At 38.9% G+C, this 16,352-nt stretch overlaps 2 protein-coding genes across 4 annotated transcripts in view; both read left to right on the top strand.

Moving 5' to 3' along the window:
* Window positions 1–3,898, top strand: part of LOC136695660 (uncharacterized) — a 30,507-nt gene extending 26,609 nt beyond the window's left edge. Inside the window, exons 1-8 of one of the 3 annotated variants that reach the window (XM_066669884.1) lie at window positions 1,042–1,151; window positions 1,621–2,239; window positions 2,410–2,491; window positions 2,607–2,709; window positions 2,834–2,942; window positions 3,051–3,159; window positions 3,536–3,650; window positions 3,745–3,898. In XM_066669884.1, coding sequence (XP_066525981.1) covers window positions 1,098–1,151; window positions 1,621–2,239; window positions 2,410–2,491; window positions 2,607–2,709; window positions 2,834–2,942; window positions 3,051–3,159; window positions 3,536–3,629 — 1,170 coding nt within the window. In that variant the 5' untranslated portion in view covers window positions 1,042–1,097 and the 3' untranslated portion in view covers window positions 3,630–3,650; window positions 3,745–3,898. Of the gene's footprint in view, window positions 1–1,041; window positions 1,152–1,620; window positions 2,240–2,409; window positions 2,492–2,606; window positions 2,710–2,833; window positions 2,943–3,050; window positions 3,160–3,535; window positions 3,651–3,744 lie in introns of those variants that run through there. The other 2 variants (XM_066669897.1, XM_066669890.1) reach the window with 2 other exon arrangements.
* A 5,792-nt stretch (window positions 3,899–9,690) lies between these two features.
* On the top strand, window positions 9,691–12,518 carry LOC136673844 (uncharacterized). Its single transcript, XM_066649629.1, has 8 exons — window positions 9,691–9,795; window positions 10,306–10,924; window positions 11,095–11,176; window positions 11,292–11,394; window positions 11,519–11,627; window positions 11,736–11,844; window positions 12,221–12,335; window positions 12,430–12,518. The coding sequence occupies exons 1-7, from the start codon at window positions 9,742–9,744 to the stop codon at window positions 12,312–12,314; spliced, it is 1,170 nt and encodes a 389-aa protein (XP_066505726.1). The 5' UTR covers window positions 9,691–9,741; the 3' UTR covers window positions 12,315–12,335; window positions 12,430–12,518.
* The last annotated feature ends 3,834 nt before the right edge of the window (window positions 12,519–16,352 follow it).

The raw sequence follows: 16,352 nt of genomic DNA, 5'->3' as shown, positions 1-16,352 counted from the left end.
GTTCACGATCTTGCATCATCATATCGCACACCCCTAACTCAAGCTACCACTCAAGTTTAGTTGAAGAATTTAAATATGCAAATGTGAGTCGCGAGATGATTTTGTCAAGATCGAAGGGTTGCAGTGGTTACATCAGCAGCACCAATAACAAAAGCAGGAAGGAAGTGGAACCCACGAGTGGCAGTGCAGGTAGCCAGGAGCTCATTAGAGCTAAGGGATGTGATTGGCCAAGTGCAATGTCAAAGACCATGCCTTGGGTCAGGTGATTCATGGAACGCATTTAGTAAAGTAAAACAAGGCCAGTGGCTTCACTGGGAGAATCTAGAGAAGCGGAAGATAACTTGACAGGAATGGTGGGCGATGGAGGCAAGTCGTATTAAGTTTTTACTTAGAACAATTTATGATGTCCTTCCAACTCCACAAAATCTTGAACAGCGGGTAGGTGGAGACCCTAGATGTAGATTATGAACAGGGCTTGGCACGCTGAAGCATATTCTATCAGCTTGTAAAGTTAGTTTGTCGCAGGGGAGGTATACATGGAGACAATCAGGTGCTAAGGGTTTTAGCATGTTTGTATGATAGCAAACGCTTAGAGGTAAATGCATTGACGAGTGGTAGTAGTAATAAAGTGATTAGGTTTGTGCATGAGGGGTAAAGTATTCAAGAGCATGCACAGACTATAAAAAAAATAACAATGAAGAATGAAGCACAAAGAAAAATAGTTGCATAAAGGGGGAAAAAGAAACATGAATGAAAAAAGAGTTCAAATACAAAGAAATCTGTGTAAGAGAAAAAAAAAAGAAAGCAAAAATCAAAAGACTGAAAGAAGCTTTTGTTATTATTTTCACAACTGTTAGCCCAGTTTGACCAAATGAAAGTTCTTTAACATTTCATCTGGGAGTTTCTGTTATGTTTCGAAAGATTCTGGTCGAAGTTATGACAACTAGCCACGCCTAGTGTGGTGATGTCATAATGAGGATTCGCCCAGTGCCTGCGTGTACATAAAGGCCTGTCACACGGTACTTTCTTCTTATATTGTGCTGATATTCTGGAGCAACCATCTTTCTGAAGACACAACACAATAACTCACTGGAGAAATGTCAAAACTTTCTACAACAGAGAACAGCAGGAAGTCACCTGTAAATCATATGGTATTTTTAAACTTTTTTTTATTTGATAATTAACAAAATGGAATAGATTTTACATTTTTTAAATGTTTAAATTTTATTTATCTTTTCAAAATAAAAAAGATTCTCATACATATATTTGCAATGCTTGACATTAATATTGCAGCAAACGCCCAATGTGCTGAAACTCCAGATTTATACTATTCCTTTCAGATTTATAAGTTATAGCTCAACATCCTTAAATGCATTAATCTTATGACTACAGCATGCTCAGACTCTGATTAGATCTAAGGAATACAGGGCTGTGCCAAATGTGGGTGATATGGTTTAAAATGTCTCCTAAAATAATTAAGAGTGATTAAAAAGCTACACCAAGAACTGATTATTAAATCCCTATATCATCCTGGTTTGTATCTAAGAATAAAAAAGCCTGTGTGGATTGTTGTGTTTAGTAGGACAGGTAAGGTCAATGTTCTGTCTTTCTCATTTTCAGGATGTAGGCTCTAATAGGTACTACCTCACACAATTGTGGCAAAAGAAGCAGGTGGATCTGGAGATTCGAGAGGTCATCCACAGAAGGATTCAGAACTCCATCAGGGTAGCCTTGGACGTGGAGTCCAGCAGGAGGCTTCTGAGCAGGGCAAATGAGAGGGTTCAGATGAGTACCTTGAGCCCCCTTCAGCAGAGACCCTATTTGGTGCCTTCTCCACCATTGGAAGCACCACGAAAAAGCGTAAGCAGTCGGTGCATGTTTAAAACCAAACATGTGAATGTTGATCTGGAGAAGCCATCCACAAGGTTCGACCCAGAGAACTTCTCCATCTGCAATGTGGATGCGGCTCTGCAGGGGTACCTTTCCACTGAGCTGCAGGACCACCTGCGCGAGAATGTCAGGTCTTTGACCCGCCATGAGAAAGCAGTGGAAAGACCAACCGAGCAAGGAAGCGGCTTTCCCTGCGCAGTCTTTGGGTCTTCGAGTGAATGGGACTCGATTGAGGATGTGTCCACACCTGAAGAGTGTAGTGCACCTCCATACAGCATCACACCATCACCTGATGCTGAACTGCGTGAGCTGCTCACATCACCAAGGCAGTTCCAGCTGACCCAGCTAGGTGAGTAAACCTACATGGAACCAGGCCACTTCGGTACTGCAAATGTTTTAGAGAACTTGGTGAACACCACAGCAATCCAGTAAACCACTTAGAGCTAATCTTAAATGTAATGTATATCTGACAAGGCTTTTGATGCTTTAAACATTAAAAGAAATATTTTGTGAATATAGGGAGCAAGATTCCCAGATGGACAGGCTTTGATGCTCAGAAGAGGACTGTGACTGAGTTCATCAGAAAGCAGGACGTGCAAAGGTATTTCCGAGCCAATTGAAGCAGATAGAAGGAAGTGTGCATTGAAGTGATACAGTAATACGTACATCGATTTCTAGCCTTGTTAATCAATTTTAATGTCTGGCTTTTGAAACAGGATTAAAAAACTAACAGGGATGGCATTGGTGTGCAAGGCTGCAGAGCGCCATGCTAAATTCCTGCTGCCTGAGCTGGAGTGCATCTGCCAGAATGTCAGGAAGGTGAGACACCTCAGACACTCTGTTAAACAGCTTTTATAATGACAAGTGTGCTTATGATCTAAGGCATATTTAAGTGACCAGCTAAGGATAGAGACTCACTGTACTTCATTTGTGTTCATCTCAGAAGGAGAACCTGGACTCGAGGTTTCTGGCAGAGCCCTCTGCCCTCAGGCATGTTCCTTTCCCTGCTGCTGCCGAGATGAGTCGACACCGTTTGGCTTACGAGGCACCAGGTAAGTTCCAGTATTAATCATGGCAAAATTGTATATTCATGACTTTAATGAAGATTAATGCTGAAAGAATGTTGATCTCAATGTTCAATGTTTTTCAAACAATGATAGGGAGCAAGATACCCAAATATACGGGCCATGCTAGGCAGAGGAAGCCTGAGGGAGGCCAGGTGAAGCCAGCAACCAAAAGAAAGGCTGTAGAGACTTGGCGAAGGAGGCAGTAAGTGAAGGCAGGACAAGCAGACAAGTGACTCCTCTGCCTGTCTGAAAGCCACCTCTTCCTTGATGTGGTATTCAGGCAGCCATTTAACCTGTAGAAATCCTCCAGGTTGAGGAGTGGTACAATTTTTAAACAGCTGGACCAAACACACTACATTTGCACTAAGCAGAAAGACAAATGTAAGATGCTAACAGAGGATGGTTGTGTTTTAGGAGATTATTCAGGCTAGAGTTATAAGAGGAATGAAACACAAATAAAAATTAATTTTGTGATAAGAATAGTAAACATTTCTCACACAATGCCCAATAACATTGTCTTGTGCTGCTCATCATGTGTGAAGTGTTAAGCGTACTGACAGAAGCAATCTTTCCTTCAGACCTGTTCGCCAAGGAGCTTCCTCACGTGTTGGGGGCCTTCAACCTGCTAAACAGCAACAGTGGAGGATCTTAAAAGCAAACAACCTGCCATAAGCAAGCAAGATTTGGATTCAGGTGAGTTGAGACTTCCCTCTTCTCATTTTCCTCTTCTCACAGCATTACATTTACTGATCTGCACTGACAAGTATTCTGTAAAATCTTTCCACAGAAGAAACTCCGTTACATTTCTGGCCACTCATAAAGCCTGTCAGAGCTAGCAGACCAACTTAGTCTAAAGAGAGGCATGAACAAAGGGACAAAGTGATGTTTAAATGCTTTAATGAATCATCTCCAGAGGCTCCAAGGACCGAGCACAAAAGCACCCAGAGAAAATGTAAAAATGCAAAATGAAATAAAACCCTATAAATCTAAATGAATTGTCTCTGATTATTAGAAACTAGACAATAGTGCTTGTTTATTCCCAGCTAGCAAAACTGAATCGGCCCACGTTGTCCCGGCCGTGCTGTATGGCCGTAGCGCGGGTCAATAGTTCTGGGCGAGTGTTTTGGCTGAGGCGCAGCTCAAATGACTCGGCCCTAGTCCGGCAAGCCAGAATTAAATCGCGATAACCGGACCACGACTGAGTTTGAGCCAGAAGCACGCCGTAAGTGCCAGACTCTGCTCAGATCTGGCTCATTACCGGTTGTAATACTTTATTTCTATACAAACCGCCCACACACACACACACCCACACACCTCAGAAAAGGATAGAATCAGGTTCATGGAGAAATTACTGCTTTATTAAATAACAAATTACACTCAGAAAATAAAAGGTACAAGTACAACAGTGTTTAAAAGTCCAGTTTTGTTCCTTAAAAGGTACACTGCATTCTCTTCTCCAGAAAGAGAGATACATGTTTGTAATTTCTCATTATAGAAATGTGTATAACATATAACAAAAAACATAAAAACAAAAAAAGTCCTGGAGGTGAAACAGGGTGTATGAAATGAACACGACTTTAATCTCTGACAGTGTACATACATTCAGTGCAATGAGATCAATAACTGCTTTTCACACAACCTTGAAACAATGTAAACATACAGCAATTGCAATGTGTACAAACAGTACATAAAATCAATACATAGAAAATGCATTTGAAATTGGCAGTGTCATGATTTCCTAAATCCAATTAACATTCAAATGCTGTTTTCCATAATTGGTTTTACACCCTAAGAACTACCTTCTACATTCAGACTTTTCTTTAAATATGTGTCATTTATGTACTACACTAAGGCCATCAGTCCAAATAAGAAAACTCTTAAAATAAAAAAAAAATAATATTTTAACACTAGGTTTGGAAAAGTTAATAAATAAATAAATAAATAAATAGAGAATAGTTCTACATGGCAGAAGGGTACTTTACAACAGTTTGAGTTTCCTCAAACGTGTGGAAATACACATTTGACACTTGGGCTCAGATTCATGGCATACATCTTTTCCATCAACAGTTTGCAAGCTTCTGCTGTGTTGTCACATTTTGTCAGTACCTCACTGCCCTCAACAATGATGGAAATATCAGCCGTATCCTCGCCTCTGGCAGCCTGGACAACAAGGATCTTCAGGATGTGCAGTGTAGTGAAAGAGCGCTCAAGTGTAGTCACCTCAGTTGTACTCCTTGTTGAATTCCAGCTCTATAATTAAACACCTAGAGATTATGTACACGTTCTGTTCACTTCAATATATTTTCTTTAAAAATCTTTAATGAAAAACCGTAAACTGCAAACTTCAAATGTTGCAAGATTATCAGATTTTAGTACAAACTATTTTACAAACGATTATGCTACAACTGATGCTAAAGATTTCATCAATTAACCTCCTATCTGCTTTTTTCTCTGCCCACCTGCATTTGTCCCTGCCCACCTGCATTTGTCACTGCCCCACTAGTTTTCTTGCTGCAGTCCGTCTTTACATATTTACATAAGGAAAACGAATTAGTTAATGTTCATAGTTAATTTTGAAAATTTTAACTAACTTCACAGCTCCAAAAATAATCTACTTCACACGCTTTTGTTTCTTTTTTTTCTCTCTCAATAAATAGGCTTCTATCTTTTTCAAGACAACCTCCTTCAACCCATTAGTCACCATCCCAAAATCAGTGCTACGTCCTAACAAAGAATTATTTTAAGTGGAATTACATTTAAAACATTACATTACACGAAAAACCAGCACTGACCACACTTTATGTCTTCTTGTGTTTAGGCAGTTTTATTTCTTATTTTATTCCTTATCCTGAGGGAAGCGGTTCAATGTGATGTAAAGACCCACAAAAATGCTAACATTGTCTTGTAATATATGCCTTCGAAAGACATAATTACTAAAATTAAAATACTCATGTAAGAGCTATTGTCATATCATTTAAAAGTTTTCTATGTCAAAGGAAAAAAGGAGCTAGCTTAGCTAAGCTAAAGTGTGTCATTTGAAAAAACGATTCAGTATTACGTACGTAACATACAGCAATTGACAGAATAACGTATATAACGTTAACGATGTTAACTACAAAAATAATTATGTATCCAATAATATAAGGTTACATTGAAATACTTACTAGATGAAGCCGGTGAGAGCTGCTCGCGCTCCGCGGTGACAGAAAAGAGCGCGAATCTTCTTCTGTGTTTTTACAGCGGTTCGCTTCTGCCACCCTCCGGTTTCTCATTCAGAGTTCATTCGTTTTAAAGCTGTCTTTTTAGTCCAGTCATCTTCAAAAACTTAAATAACAATCTCCTCCCTTCAACACGACACTGTCTCCATATTAACCCTGTTTATCATAATCATTTCTGTCATTCGTGTCTCAGTCATTACATCAATTTTCTAAAATATTACAATATTGACAAAACTTAACTGTATGGCATTCAACAAGTTAAAATAATGATTCTGTTTATTTAACATTTTTACATAGGTTTCCAGACAGTTACCAGTATTAGGGTGACCAGACGTCCTCTTTTACCTGGACATGTCCTCTTTTTTTAGACTTAAAAAAATGTCCAGGCGGAATTTTTCTGAAGCTTACATAGAATTTGGAGAAGCGTTTTGTTCACAAACTGGTCCCGCCCTCCTCTACTCTGATTGGTTCGCTTGAGTGAGAAGGGGGTTACTGTACTCACCCTAACCAGTATTGTCTACTGGCATGTGCCAGTGTCATGTGAACGTAAAGTGACACTGCCTTTTCCCTCCAATCAGGCCTTATATGGACGACATGACAACCTGACGACTACTGTGCCTTGCACACGGCGGTTGCTGGGGAAGTTAAATTATAATCTAAGGTTGGCTAGGCTGAATGTTAAACCAAGCAAGTCTAGATGTCTGTAGATTGTCAAAGGAAAAGCTGTAGAGGAAAATTTTTGGATGGATTTTTTAATGACCTGTAGGTCGCCATTACTATACTTTAGAAAATGACTGATGGAGCAAGACATGTAGAATCGATCTACGGCATTGGACATCGATCATCCAATAAGAAAGTTCAGGCTCTGTGACATCATTGCTAGACAGCCCCCTTATTACCATATAAGAGCAATAAAAAATATAAGAGCAAGGAAAAAATAAATTGGGAAATTAATTAATGCAAAAAATTAATTAATAAATAAATAAATTGTGGAGGAAATAACTTTTATTGAGTAATTAATTAGTACATTTTTAGATTTGGCAGGTTTGGTCCTCCATATAGTGCAGCGCTAAATGATACAAACCAAGTTGTGGGGAATAAAGGCTGAATAGGCGAAGGCCATTAATAGCATTGATATATCATATCTGCCAGGGAAGTTGAAATTGTGGTGAAAATTTATGACGTTTTGATCACGGAGGTAGAGAGGATGGAAAGGGTTATCCTCTTAACACTCCAGGTATTTTTTCCATTTTCTGCCTGAAATTACATACTCGAATCTTGATGCAGTGAATAAACTAAAGGCAGTTTTATGAAGTAATTTTACTGAAAAGCCTTCAGAATTTTTAAAGATATTGAAATGAACTTTTAGTAGTCAAAATATGATCAAACAAATAACACATTTTAGGCACTTTTTAAAATTTAATTTGGAATTATCTTTGAAATCTTCTTTAGGAATCTTCAAATACCCCAACCTCTCCATAAGAAAAATTATTCATTTTATTGCAGACAAAAAATGATTATCTAGGCTTAATAAAAGCATTTTCTCTTCCTTGACAAACTAATCTCATGCACCTCTCCAAATGGCTTTTTACCCTCACCAAAGAGGAAAAATGTTCTGACTCCCCTAGATTTATTCTGATATAGTTCTTGTTTCTAACCCAGTACTCTTCCCTTTTAAGGCCAGATGCGTTGGAAGGAGGGAGCTTTCCCTGATTAGCTCTAGAGTGAGGCTGCTTCCCTCACCCCACTCCTGTGTTTAAATGGTCTCTGTAGGGAAAGGACAGGCAATGAAAGGAATCTAAGCTTTGAAAACTTATTTATTGTTTTGATTGTTGTTTATACTGTCTGTGTGGTCTCTCGCTGTGCGCGTACGTTAGGAAGTTTGGTTGCTTCCATGCTTCCTTGGTTGAGCATCGTCCCTGATTGGTTTACAGACTTGATGGATGTGTCGTTAAAGCTGAGAGCCCAAGCTACACGGTTATAACAGAGATCCGCGGGGAACATATTTAAGAATTCTTTTTTATTATTTGTTGTATTTTATTTTGGACTGATTTTTATTTTCTTTCTTTTTGCAAGTCACCTTTACACAAACTAACAAGTGGATTGACTCAAATTCTGTCTTGTTTTGAAGGGGACAACCTACGTAAGCACTGGTATCGTTTGTGTGTGCTTGTGGGCTCTTCAGGCTTCATGGCGCCACAGCTTTTTTTTTTTCTTTGTTTTGTTTGTGTTTTTGCGAGGAAGAGGTCTCATGTATGGAATAACAAATTCTTTTGGTTTTAATTCAGTAGTCCTACATTTTAGAGTAGTGACTTACATTATCTCTGTCTCGAGAGTCTGCCCATTTGACTGATGTGCAATATGTACACAGTTTGTAAACAACTAATAAAAACTGCAGCGGACTGTATGTGGTGCATGAGCACGATCCAACAATCTTCCTGTGATGGTGTATCATGGACAAGTTCTTATCGTTCACGATCTTGCATCATCATATCGCACACCCCTAACTCAAGCTACCACTCAAGTTTAGTTGAAGAATTTAAATATGCAAATGTGAGTCGCGAGATGATTTTGTCAAGATCGAAGGGTTGCAGTGGTTACATCAGCAGCACCAATAACAAAAGCAGGAAGGAAGTGGAACCCACGAGTGGCAGTGCAGGTAGCCAGGAGCTCATTAGAGCTAAGGGATGTGATTGGCCAAGTGCAATGTCAAAGACCATGCCTTGGGTCAGGTGATTCATGGAACGCATTTAGTAAAGTAAAACAAGGCCAGTGGCTTCACTGGGAGAATCTAGAGAAGTGGAAGATAACTTGACAGGGATGGTGGGCGATGGAGGCAAGTCGTATTAAGTTTTTACGTAGAACAATTTATGATGTCCTTCCAACTCCACAAAATCTTGAACAGCGGGTAGGTGGAGACCCTAGATGTAGATTATGAACAGGGCTTGGCACGCTGAAGCATATTCTATCAGCTTGTAAAGTTAGTTTGTCGCAGGGGAGGTATACATGGAGACAATCAGGTGCTAAGGGTTTTAGCATGTTTGTATGATAGCAAACGCTTAGAGGTAAATGCATTGATGAGTGGTAGTAGTAATAAAGTGATTAGGTTTGTGCATGAGGGGTAAAGTATTCAAGAGCATGCACAGACTATAAAAAAAAAAACAATAAAAAATGAAGCACAAAGAAAAATAGTTGCATAAAGGGGGAAAAAGAAACATGAATGAAAAAAGAGTTCAAATACAAAGAAATCTGTGTAAAAGAAAAAAAAAGAAAGCAAAAGTCAAAAGACTGAAAGAAGCTTTTGTTATTATTTTCACAACTGTTAGCCCAGTTTGACCAAATGAAAGTTCTTTAACATTTCATCTGGGAGTTTCTGTTATGTTTCGAAAGATTCTGGTCGAAGTTATGACAACTAGCCACGCCTAGTGTGGTGATGTCATAATGAGGATTCGCCCAGTGCCTGCGTGTACATAAAGGCCTGTCACACGGTACTTTCTTCTTATATTGTGCTGATATTCTGGAGCGACCATCTTTCTGAAGACACAACACAATAACTCACTGGAGAAATGTCAAAACTTTCTACAACAGAGAACAGCAGGAAGTCACCTGTAAATCATATGGTATTTTTAAACTTTTTTTTATTTGATAATTAACAAAATGGAATAGATTTTACATTTTTTAAATGACTTGCCATTGCCTTAACTTTCAATTAATTTATTAAATTTTATTTATTTATTTATTTTTTCAAAATAAAAAGATTATCTCTTACATATATTTGCAATGCTTGTCATTAATATTGCAGCAAAAGCCTGATTGTGCTGAAACTCCAGATTTATACTATTCCTTTTAGATTTATAAGTTATAGCTCAACATCCTTAAATGCATTAATCTTATGACTAAAGCATGCTCAGACTCTGATTAGATCTAAGGAATACAGGGCTGTGCCAAATGTGGGTGATATGGTTTAAAATGTCTCCTAAAATAATTAAGAGTGATTAAAAAGCTACACCAAGAACTGATTATTAAATCCCTATATCATCCTGGTTTGTATCTAAGAATAAAAAAGCCTGTGTGGATCGTTGTGTTTAGTAGGACAGGTAAGGTCAATGTTCTGTCTTTCTCATTTTCAGGATGTAGGCTCTAATAGGTACTACCTCACACAATTGTGGCAAAAGAAGCAGGTGGATCTGGAGATTCGAGAGGTCATCCACAGAAGGATTCAGAACTCCATCAGGATAGCCTTGGATGTGGAGTCCAGCAGGAGGCTTCTGAGCAGGGCAAATGAGAGGGTTCAGATGAGTACCTTGAGCCCCCTTCAGCAGAGACCCTATTTGGTGCCTTCTCCACCACTGGAAGCACCACGAAAAAGCGTGAGCAGTCGGTGCATGTTTAAAACCAAACATGTGAATGTTGATCTGGAGAAGCCATCCCCAAGGTTCGACCCAGAGAACTTCTCCATCTGCAATGTGGATGCGGCTCTGCAGGGGTACATTTCCACTGAGCTGCAGGACCACCTGCGCGAGAATGTCAGGTCCTTGACCCGCCATGAGAAAGCAGTGGAAAGACCAACCGAGCAAGGAAGCGGCTTTCCCTGCGCAGTCTTTGGGTCTTCGAGTGAATGGGACTCAATTGAGGATGTGTCCACACCTGAAGAGTGTAGTGCAACTCCATACAGCATCACACCATCACCTGATGCTGAACTGCGTGAGCTGCACACACCACCAAGGCAGTTCCAGCTGACCCAGCTAGGTGAGTAAACCCACACGGAACCAGGCCACTTCGGTACTGCAATAGTTTTAGAGAACTTGGTGAACACCACAGCAATCCAGTAAACCACTTAGAGCTAATCTTAAATGTAATGTATATCTGACAAGGCTTTTGATGCTTTAAACATTAAAAGAAATATTTTGTGAATATAGGGAGCAAGATTCCCAGATGGACAGGCTTTGATGCTCAGAAGAGGACTGTGACTGAGTTCATCAGAAAGCAGGACGTGCAAAGGTATTTACGAGCCAATTGAAGCAGATAGAAGGAAGTGTGCATTGAAGTGATACAGTAATACGTACATCGATTTCTAGCCTTGTTAATCAATTTTAATGTCTGGCTTTTGAAACAGGATTAAAAAACTAACAGGGATGGCATTGGTGTGCAAGGCTGCAGAGTGCCATGCTAAATTCCTGCTGCCTGAGCTGGAGTGCATCTGCCAGAATGTCAGGAAGGTGAGACACCTCAGACACTCTGTTAAACAGCTTTTATAATGACAAGTGTGCTTATGATCAAAGACAAATTTAAGTGACCAGCTAAGGATAGAGACTCACTGTACTTCATTTGTGTTCATCTCAGAAGGAGAACCTGGACTCGAGGTTTCTGGCAGAGCCCTCTGCCCTCAGGCATGTTCCTTTCCCTGCTGCTGCCGAGATGAGTCGACACCGTTTGGCTTACGAGGCACCAGGTAAGTTCCAGGATTAATCATGGCAAAATTGTATATTCATGACTTTAATGAAGATTAATGCTGAAAGAATGTTGATCTCAATGTTCAATGTTTTTCAAACAATGATAGGGAGCAAGATACCCAAATATACGGGCCATGCTAGGCAGAGGAAGCCTGAGGGAGGCCAGGTGAAGCCTGCAACCAAAAGAAAGGCTGTAGATACTTGGCGAAGGAGGCAGTAAGTGAAGGCAGGACAAGCAGACAAGTGACTCTTCTGCCTGTCTGAAAGCCACCTCTTCCTTGATGTGGTATTCAGGCAGCCATTTAACCTGTAGAAATCCTCCAGGTTGAGGAGTGGTACAATTTTTAAACAGCTTGACCAAACACACTACATTTGCACTAAGCAGAAAGACAAATGTAAGATGCTAACAGAGGATGGTTGTGTTTTAGGAGATTATTCAGGCTAGAGTTATAAGAGGAATGAAACACAAATAAAAATTAATTTTGTGATAAGAATAGTAAACATTTCTCACACAATGCCCAATAACATTGTCTTGTGCTGCTCATCATGTGTGAAGTGTTAAGCGTACTGACAGAAGCAATCTTTCCTTCAGACCTGTTCTCCAAGGAGCTTCCTCACGTGTTGGGGGCCTTCAACCTGCTAAACAGCAACAGTGGAGGATCTTAAAAGCAAACAACCTGCCATAAGCAAGCAAGATTTGGATTCAGGTGAGTTGAGACTTCCCTCTTCTCATTTTCCTCTTCTCACAGCATTACATTTACTGATCTGCACTGACAAGTATTCTGTAAAATCTTTCCACAGAAGAAACTCCGTTACATTTCTGGCCATTCATGAAGCCTGTCAGAGCTAGCAGACCAACTTAGTCTAAAGAGAGGCATGAACAAAGGGACAAAGTGATGTTTAAATGCTTTAATGAATCATCTCCAGAGGCTCTAAGGACCGAGCACAAAAGGACCCAGAGAAAATGAAAATGCAAAATGAAATAAAACCCTATAAATCTAAATGAATTGTCTCTGATTATTAGAAACTAGACAATAGTGCTTGTTTATTCCCAGCTAGCAAAACTGAATCGGCCCACGTTGTCCCGGCCGTGCTGTATGGCCGTAGCGCGGGTCGATAGTTCTGGGCGAGTGTTGTGGCTGAGGCACGGCTCAAATGACTCGGCCCTAGTCCGGCAAGCCAGAATTAAATCGCGATAACCGGACCACGACTGAGTTTGAGCCAGAAGCACGCCGTAAGTGCCAGACTCTGCTCAGATCTGGCTCATTACCGGTTGTAATACTTTATTTCTATACAAACCGCCCACACACACACACCCACACCTCAGAAAAGGATAGAATCAGGTTCATGGAGAAATTACTGCTTTATTAAATAACAAATTACACTCAGAAAATAAAAGGTACAAGTACAACAGTGTTTAAAAGTCCAGTTTTGTTCCTTAAAAGGTACACTGCATTCTCTTCTCCAGAAAGAGAGATACATGTTTGTAATTTCTCATTATAGAAATGTGTCATATAACAAAAAACATAAAAACAAAAAAAGTCCTGGAGGTGAAACAGGGTGTATGAAATGAACACGACTTTAATCTCTGACAGTGTACATACATTCAGTGCAATGAGATCAGTAACTGCTTTTCACACAACCTTGAAACAATGTAAACATACAGCAATTGCAATGTGTACAAACAGTACATAAAATCAATACATAGAAAATGCATTTGAAATTGGCAGTGTCATGATTTCCTAAATCCAATTAACATTCAAATGCTGTTTTCCATAATTGGTTTTACACCCTAAGAACTACCTTCTACATTCAGACTTTTCTTTAAATATATGTCATTTATGTACTACACTAAGGCCATCAGTCCAAATAAGAAAACTCTTAAAATGAAAAAAAATAATATTTTAACACTAGGTTTGGAAAAGTTAATAAATAAATAAATAAATAAATAAATAGAGAATAGTTCTACATGGCAGAAGGGTACTTTACAACAGTTTGAGTTTCCTCAAACGTGTGGAAATACACATTTGACACTTGGGCTCAGATTCATGGCATACATCTTTTCCATCAACAGTTTGCAAGCTTCTGCTGTGTTGTCACATTTTGTCAGTACCTCACTGCCCTCAACAATGATGGAAATATCAGCCGTATCCTCGTCTCTGGCAGCCTGGACAACAAGGATCTTCAGGATGTGCAGTGTAGTGAAAGAGCGCTCAAGTGTAGTCACCTCAGTTGTACTCCTTGTTGAATTCCAGCTCTATAATTAAACACCTAGAGATTATGTACACGTTCTGTTCACTTCAATATATTTTCTTTAAAAATCTTTAATGAAAAACCGTAAACTGCAAACTTCAAATGTTGCAAGATTATCAGATTTTAGTACAAACTATTTTACAAACGATTATGCTACAACTGATGCTAAAGATTTCATCAATTAACCTCCTATCTGCTTTTCTCTCTGCCCACCTGCATTTGTCCCTGCCCACCTGCATTTGTCACTGCCCCACTAGTTTTCTTGCTGCAGTCCGTCTTTACATATTTACATAAGGAAAACGAATTAGTTAATGTTCATAGTTAATTTTGAAAATTTTAACTAACTTCACAGCTCAAAAAATAATCTACTTCACACGCTTTTGTTTCTTTTTTTTCTCTCTCAATAAATAGGCTTCTATCTTTTTCAAGACAACCTCCTTCAACCCATTAGTCACCATCCCAAAATCAGTGCTACGTCCTAACAAAGAATTATTTTAAGTGGAATTATATTTAAAACATTACATTACACGAAAAACCAGCACTGACCACACTTTATGTCTTCTTGTGTTTAGGCAGTTTTATTTCTTATTTTATTCCTTATCCTGAGGGAAGCGGTTCAATGTGATGTAAAGACCCACAAAAATGCTAACATTGTCTTGTAAAATATGCCTTCGAAAGACATAATTACTAAAATTAAAATACTCATGTAAGAGCTATTGTCATATCATTTAAAAGTTTTCTATGTCAAAGGAAAAAAGGAGCTAGCTTAGCTAAGCTAAAGTGTGTCATTTGAAAAAACGATTCAGTATTACGTACGTAACATACAGCAATTGACAGAATAACGTATATAACGTTAACGATGTTAACTACAAAAATAATTATGTATCCAATAATATAAGGTTAAATTGAAATACTTACTAGATGAAGCCGGTGAGAGCTGCTCGCGCTCCGCGGTGACAGAAAAGAGCGCGAATCTTCTTCTGTGTTTTTACAGCGGTTCGCTTCTGCCACCCTCCGGTTTCTCATTCAGAGTTCATTCGTTTTAAAGCTGTCGTTTTAGTCCAGTCATCTTCAAAAACTTAAATAACAATCTCCTCCCTTCAACACGACACTGTCTCCATATTAACCCTGTTTATCATAATCATTTCTGTCGTTCGTGTCTCAGTCATTACATCAATTTTCTAAAATATTACAATATTGACAAAGCTTAACTGTATGGCATTCAACAAGTTAAAATAATGATTCTGTTTATTTAACATTTTTACATAGGTTTCCAGACAGTTACCAGTATTAGGGTGACCAGACGTCCTCTTTTACCTGGACATATCCTCTTTTTTAGACTTAAAAAAATGTCCAGGCGGAATTTTTCTGAAGCTTACATAGAATTTGGAGAAGCGTTTTGTTCACAAACTGGTCCCGCCCTCCTCTACTCTGATTGGTTCGCTTGAGTGAGAAGGGGGTTACTGTACTCGCCCTAACCAGTATTGTCTACTGGCATGTGCCAGTGTCATGTGAACGTAAAGTGACACTGCCTTTTCCCCCCAATCAGGCCTTATATGGACGACATGACAACCTGACGACTACTGTGCCTTGCACATGGCGGTTGCTGGGGAAGTTAAATTATAATCTAAGGTTGGCTAGGCTGAATGTTAAACCAAGCAAGTCTAGATGTCTGTAGATTGTCAAAGGAAAAGCCGTAGAGGAAAATATTTGGATGGATTTTTTAATGACCTGTAGGTCGCCATTACTATACTTTAGAAGATGGCTGATGGAGCAAGACATGTAGAATCGATCTACGGCATTGGACATCGATCATCCAATAAGAAAGTTCAGGCTCTGTGACATCATTGCTAGACAGCCCCCTTATTACCATATAAGAGCAATAAAAAATATAAGAGCAAGGTAAAAATAAATTGGGAAATAAATGAATGCAAAAAATTAATTAATAAATAAATGAATTGTGGAGGAAATAAATTTTATTGAGTAATTAATTAGTACATTTTTAGATTTGGCAGGTTTGGTCCTCCATATAGTGCAGCGCTAAATGATACAAACCAAGTTGTGGGGAATAAAGGCTGAATAGGCGAAGGCCATTAATAGCATTGATATATCATATCTGGCAGGGAAGTTGAAATTGTGGTGAAAATTTATGACGTTTTGATCACGGAGGTAGAGAGGATGGAAAGGGTTATCCTCTTAACACTCCAGGTATTTTTTTCCATTTTCTGCCTGAAATTACATACTCGAATCTTGATGCAGTGAATAAACTAAAGGCAGTTTTATGAAGTAATTTTACTGAAAAGCCTTCAGAATTTTTAAAGATATTGAAATGAATTTTTAGTAGTCAAAATATGATCAAACAAATAACACATTTTAGGCACTTTTTAAAATTTAATTTGGAATTATCTTTGAAATCTTCTTTAGGAATCTTCAAGGACCCCAACCTCTCCATAAGAAAAATTATTCATTTT

The sequence above is a fragment of the Hoplias malabaricus genome, chromosome 1 (genome assembly GCF_029633855.1).
Source record: "Hoplias malabaricus isolate fHopMal1 chromosome 1, fHopMal1.hap1, whole genome shotgun sequence".
NCBI lineage: Eukaryota > Metazoa > Chordata > Actinopteri > Characiformes > Erythrinidae > Hoplias > Hoplias malabaricus.
The sequence above is the reverse complement of the archived record's forward strand: the minus strand, read 5'-3'. Positions and strand labels throughout refer to the sequence as shown.

Bases quoted from the DNA above. Each gene is read 5' to 3' on its own strand.
- LOC136673844 (XM_066649629.1), top strand. From the start codon at position 9,742: ATGTCAAAACTTTCTACAACAGAGAACAGCAGGAAGTCACCTGTAAAT. The intron at 11,177-11,291 runs GTATTTACGAGC...CTTTTGAAACAG, and splicing joins AGAAAGCAGGACGTGCAAAG to GATTAAAAAACTAACAGGGA. The intron at 11,845-12,220 runs GTAAGTGAAGGC...TCTTTCCTTCAG, and splicing joins GATACTTGGCGAAGGAGGCA to ACCTGTTCTCCAAGGAGCTT.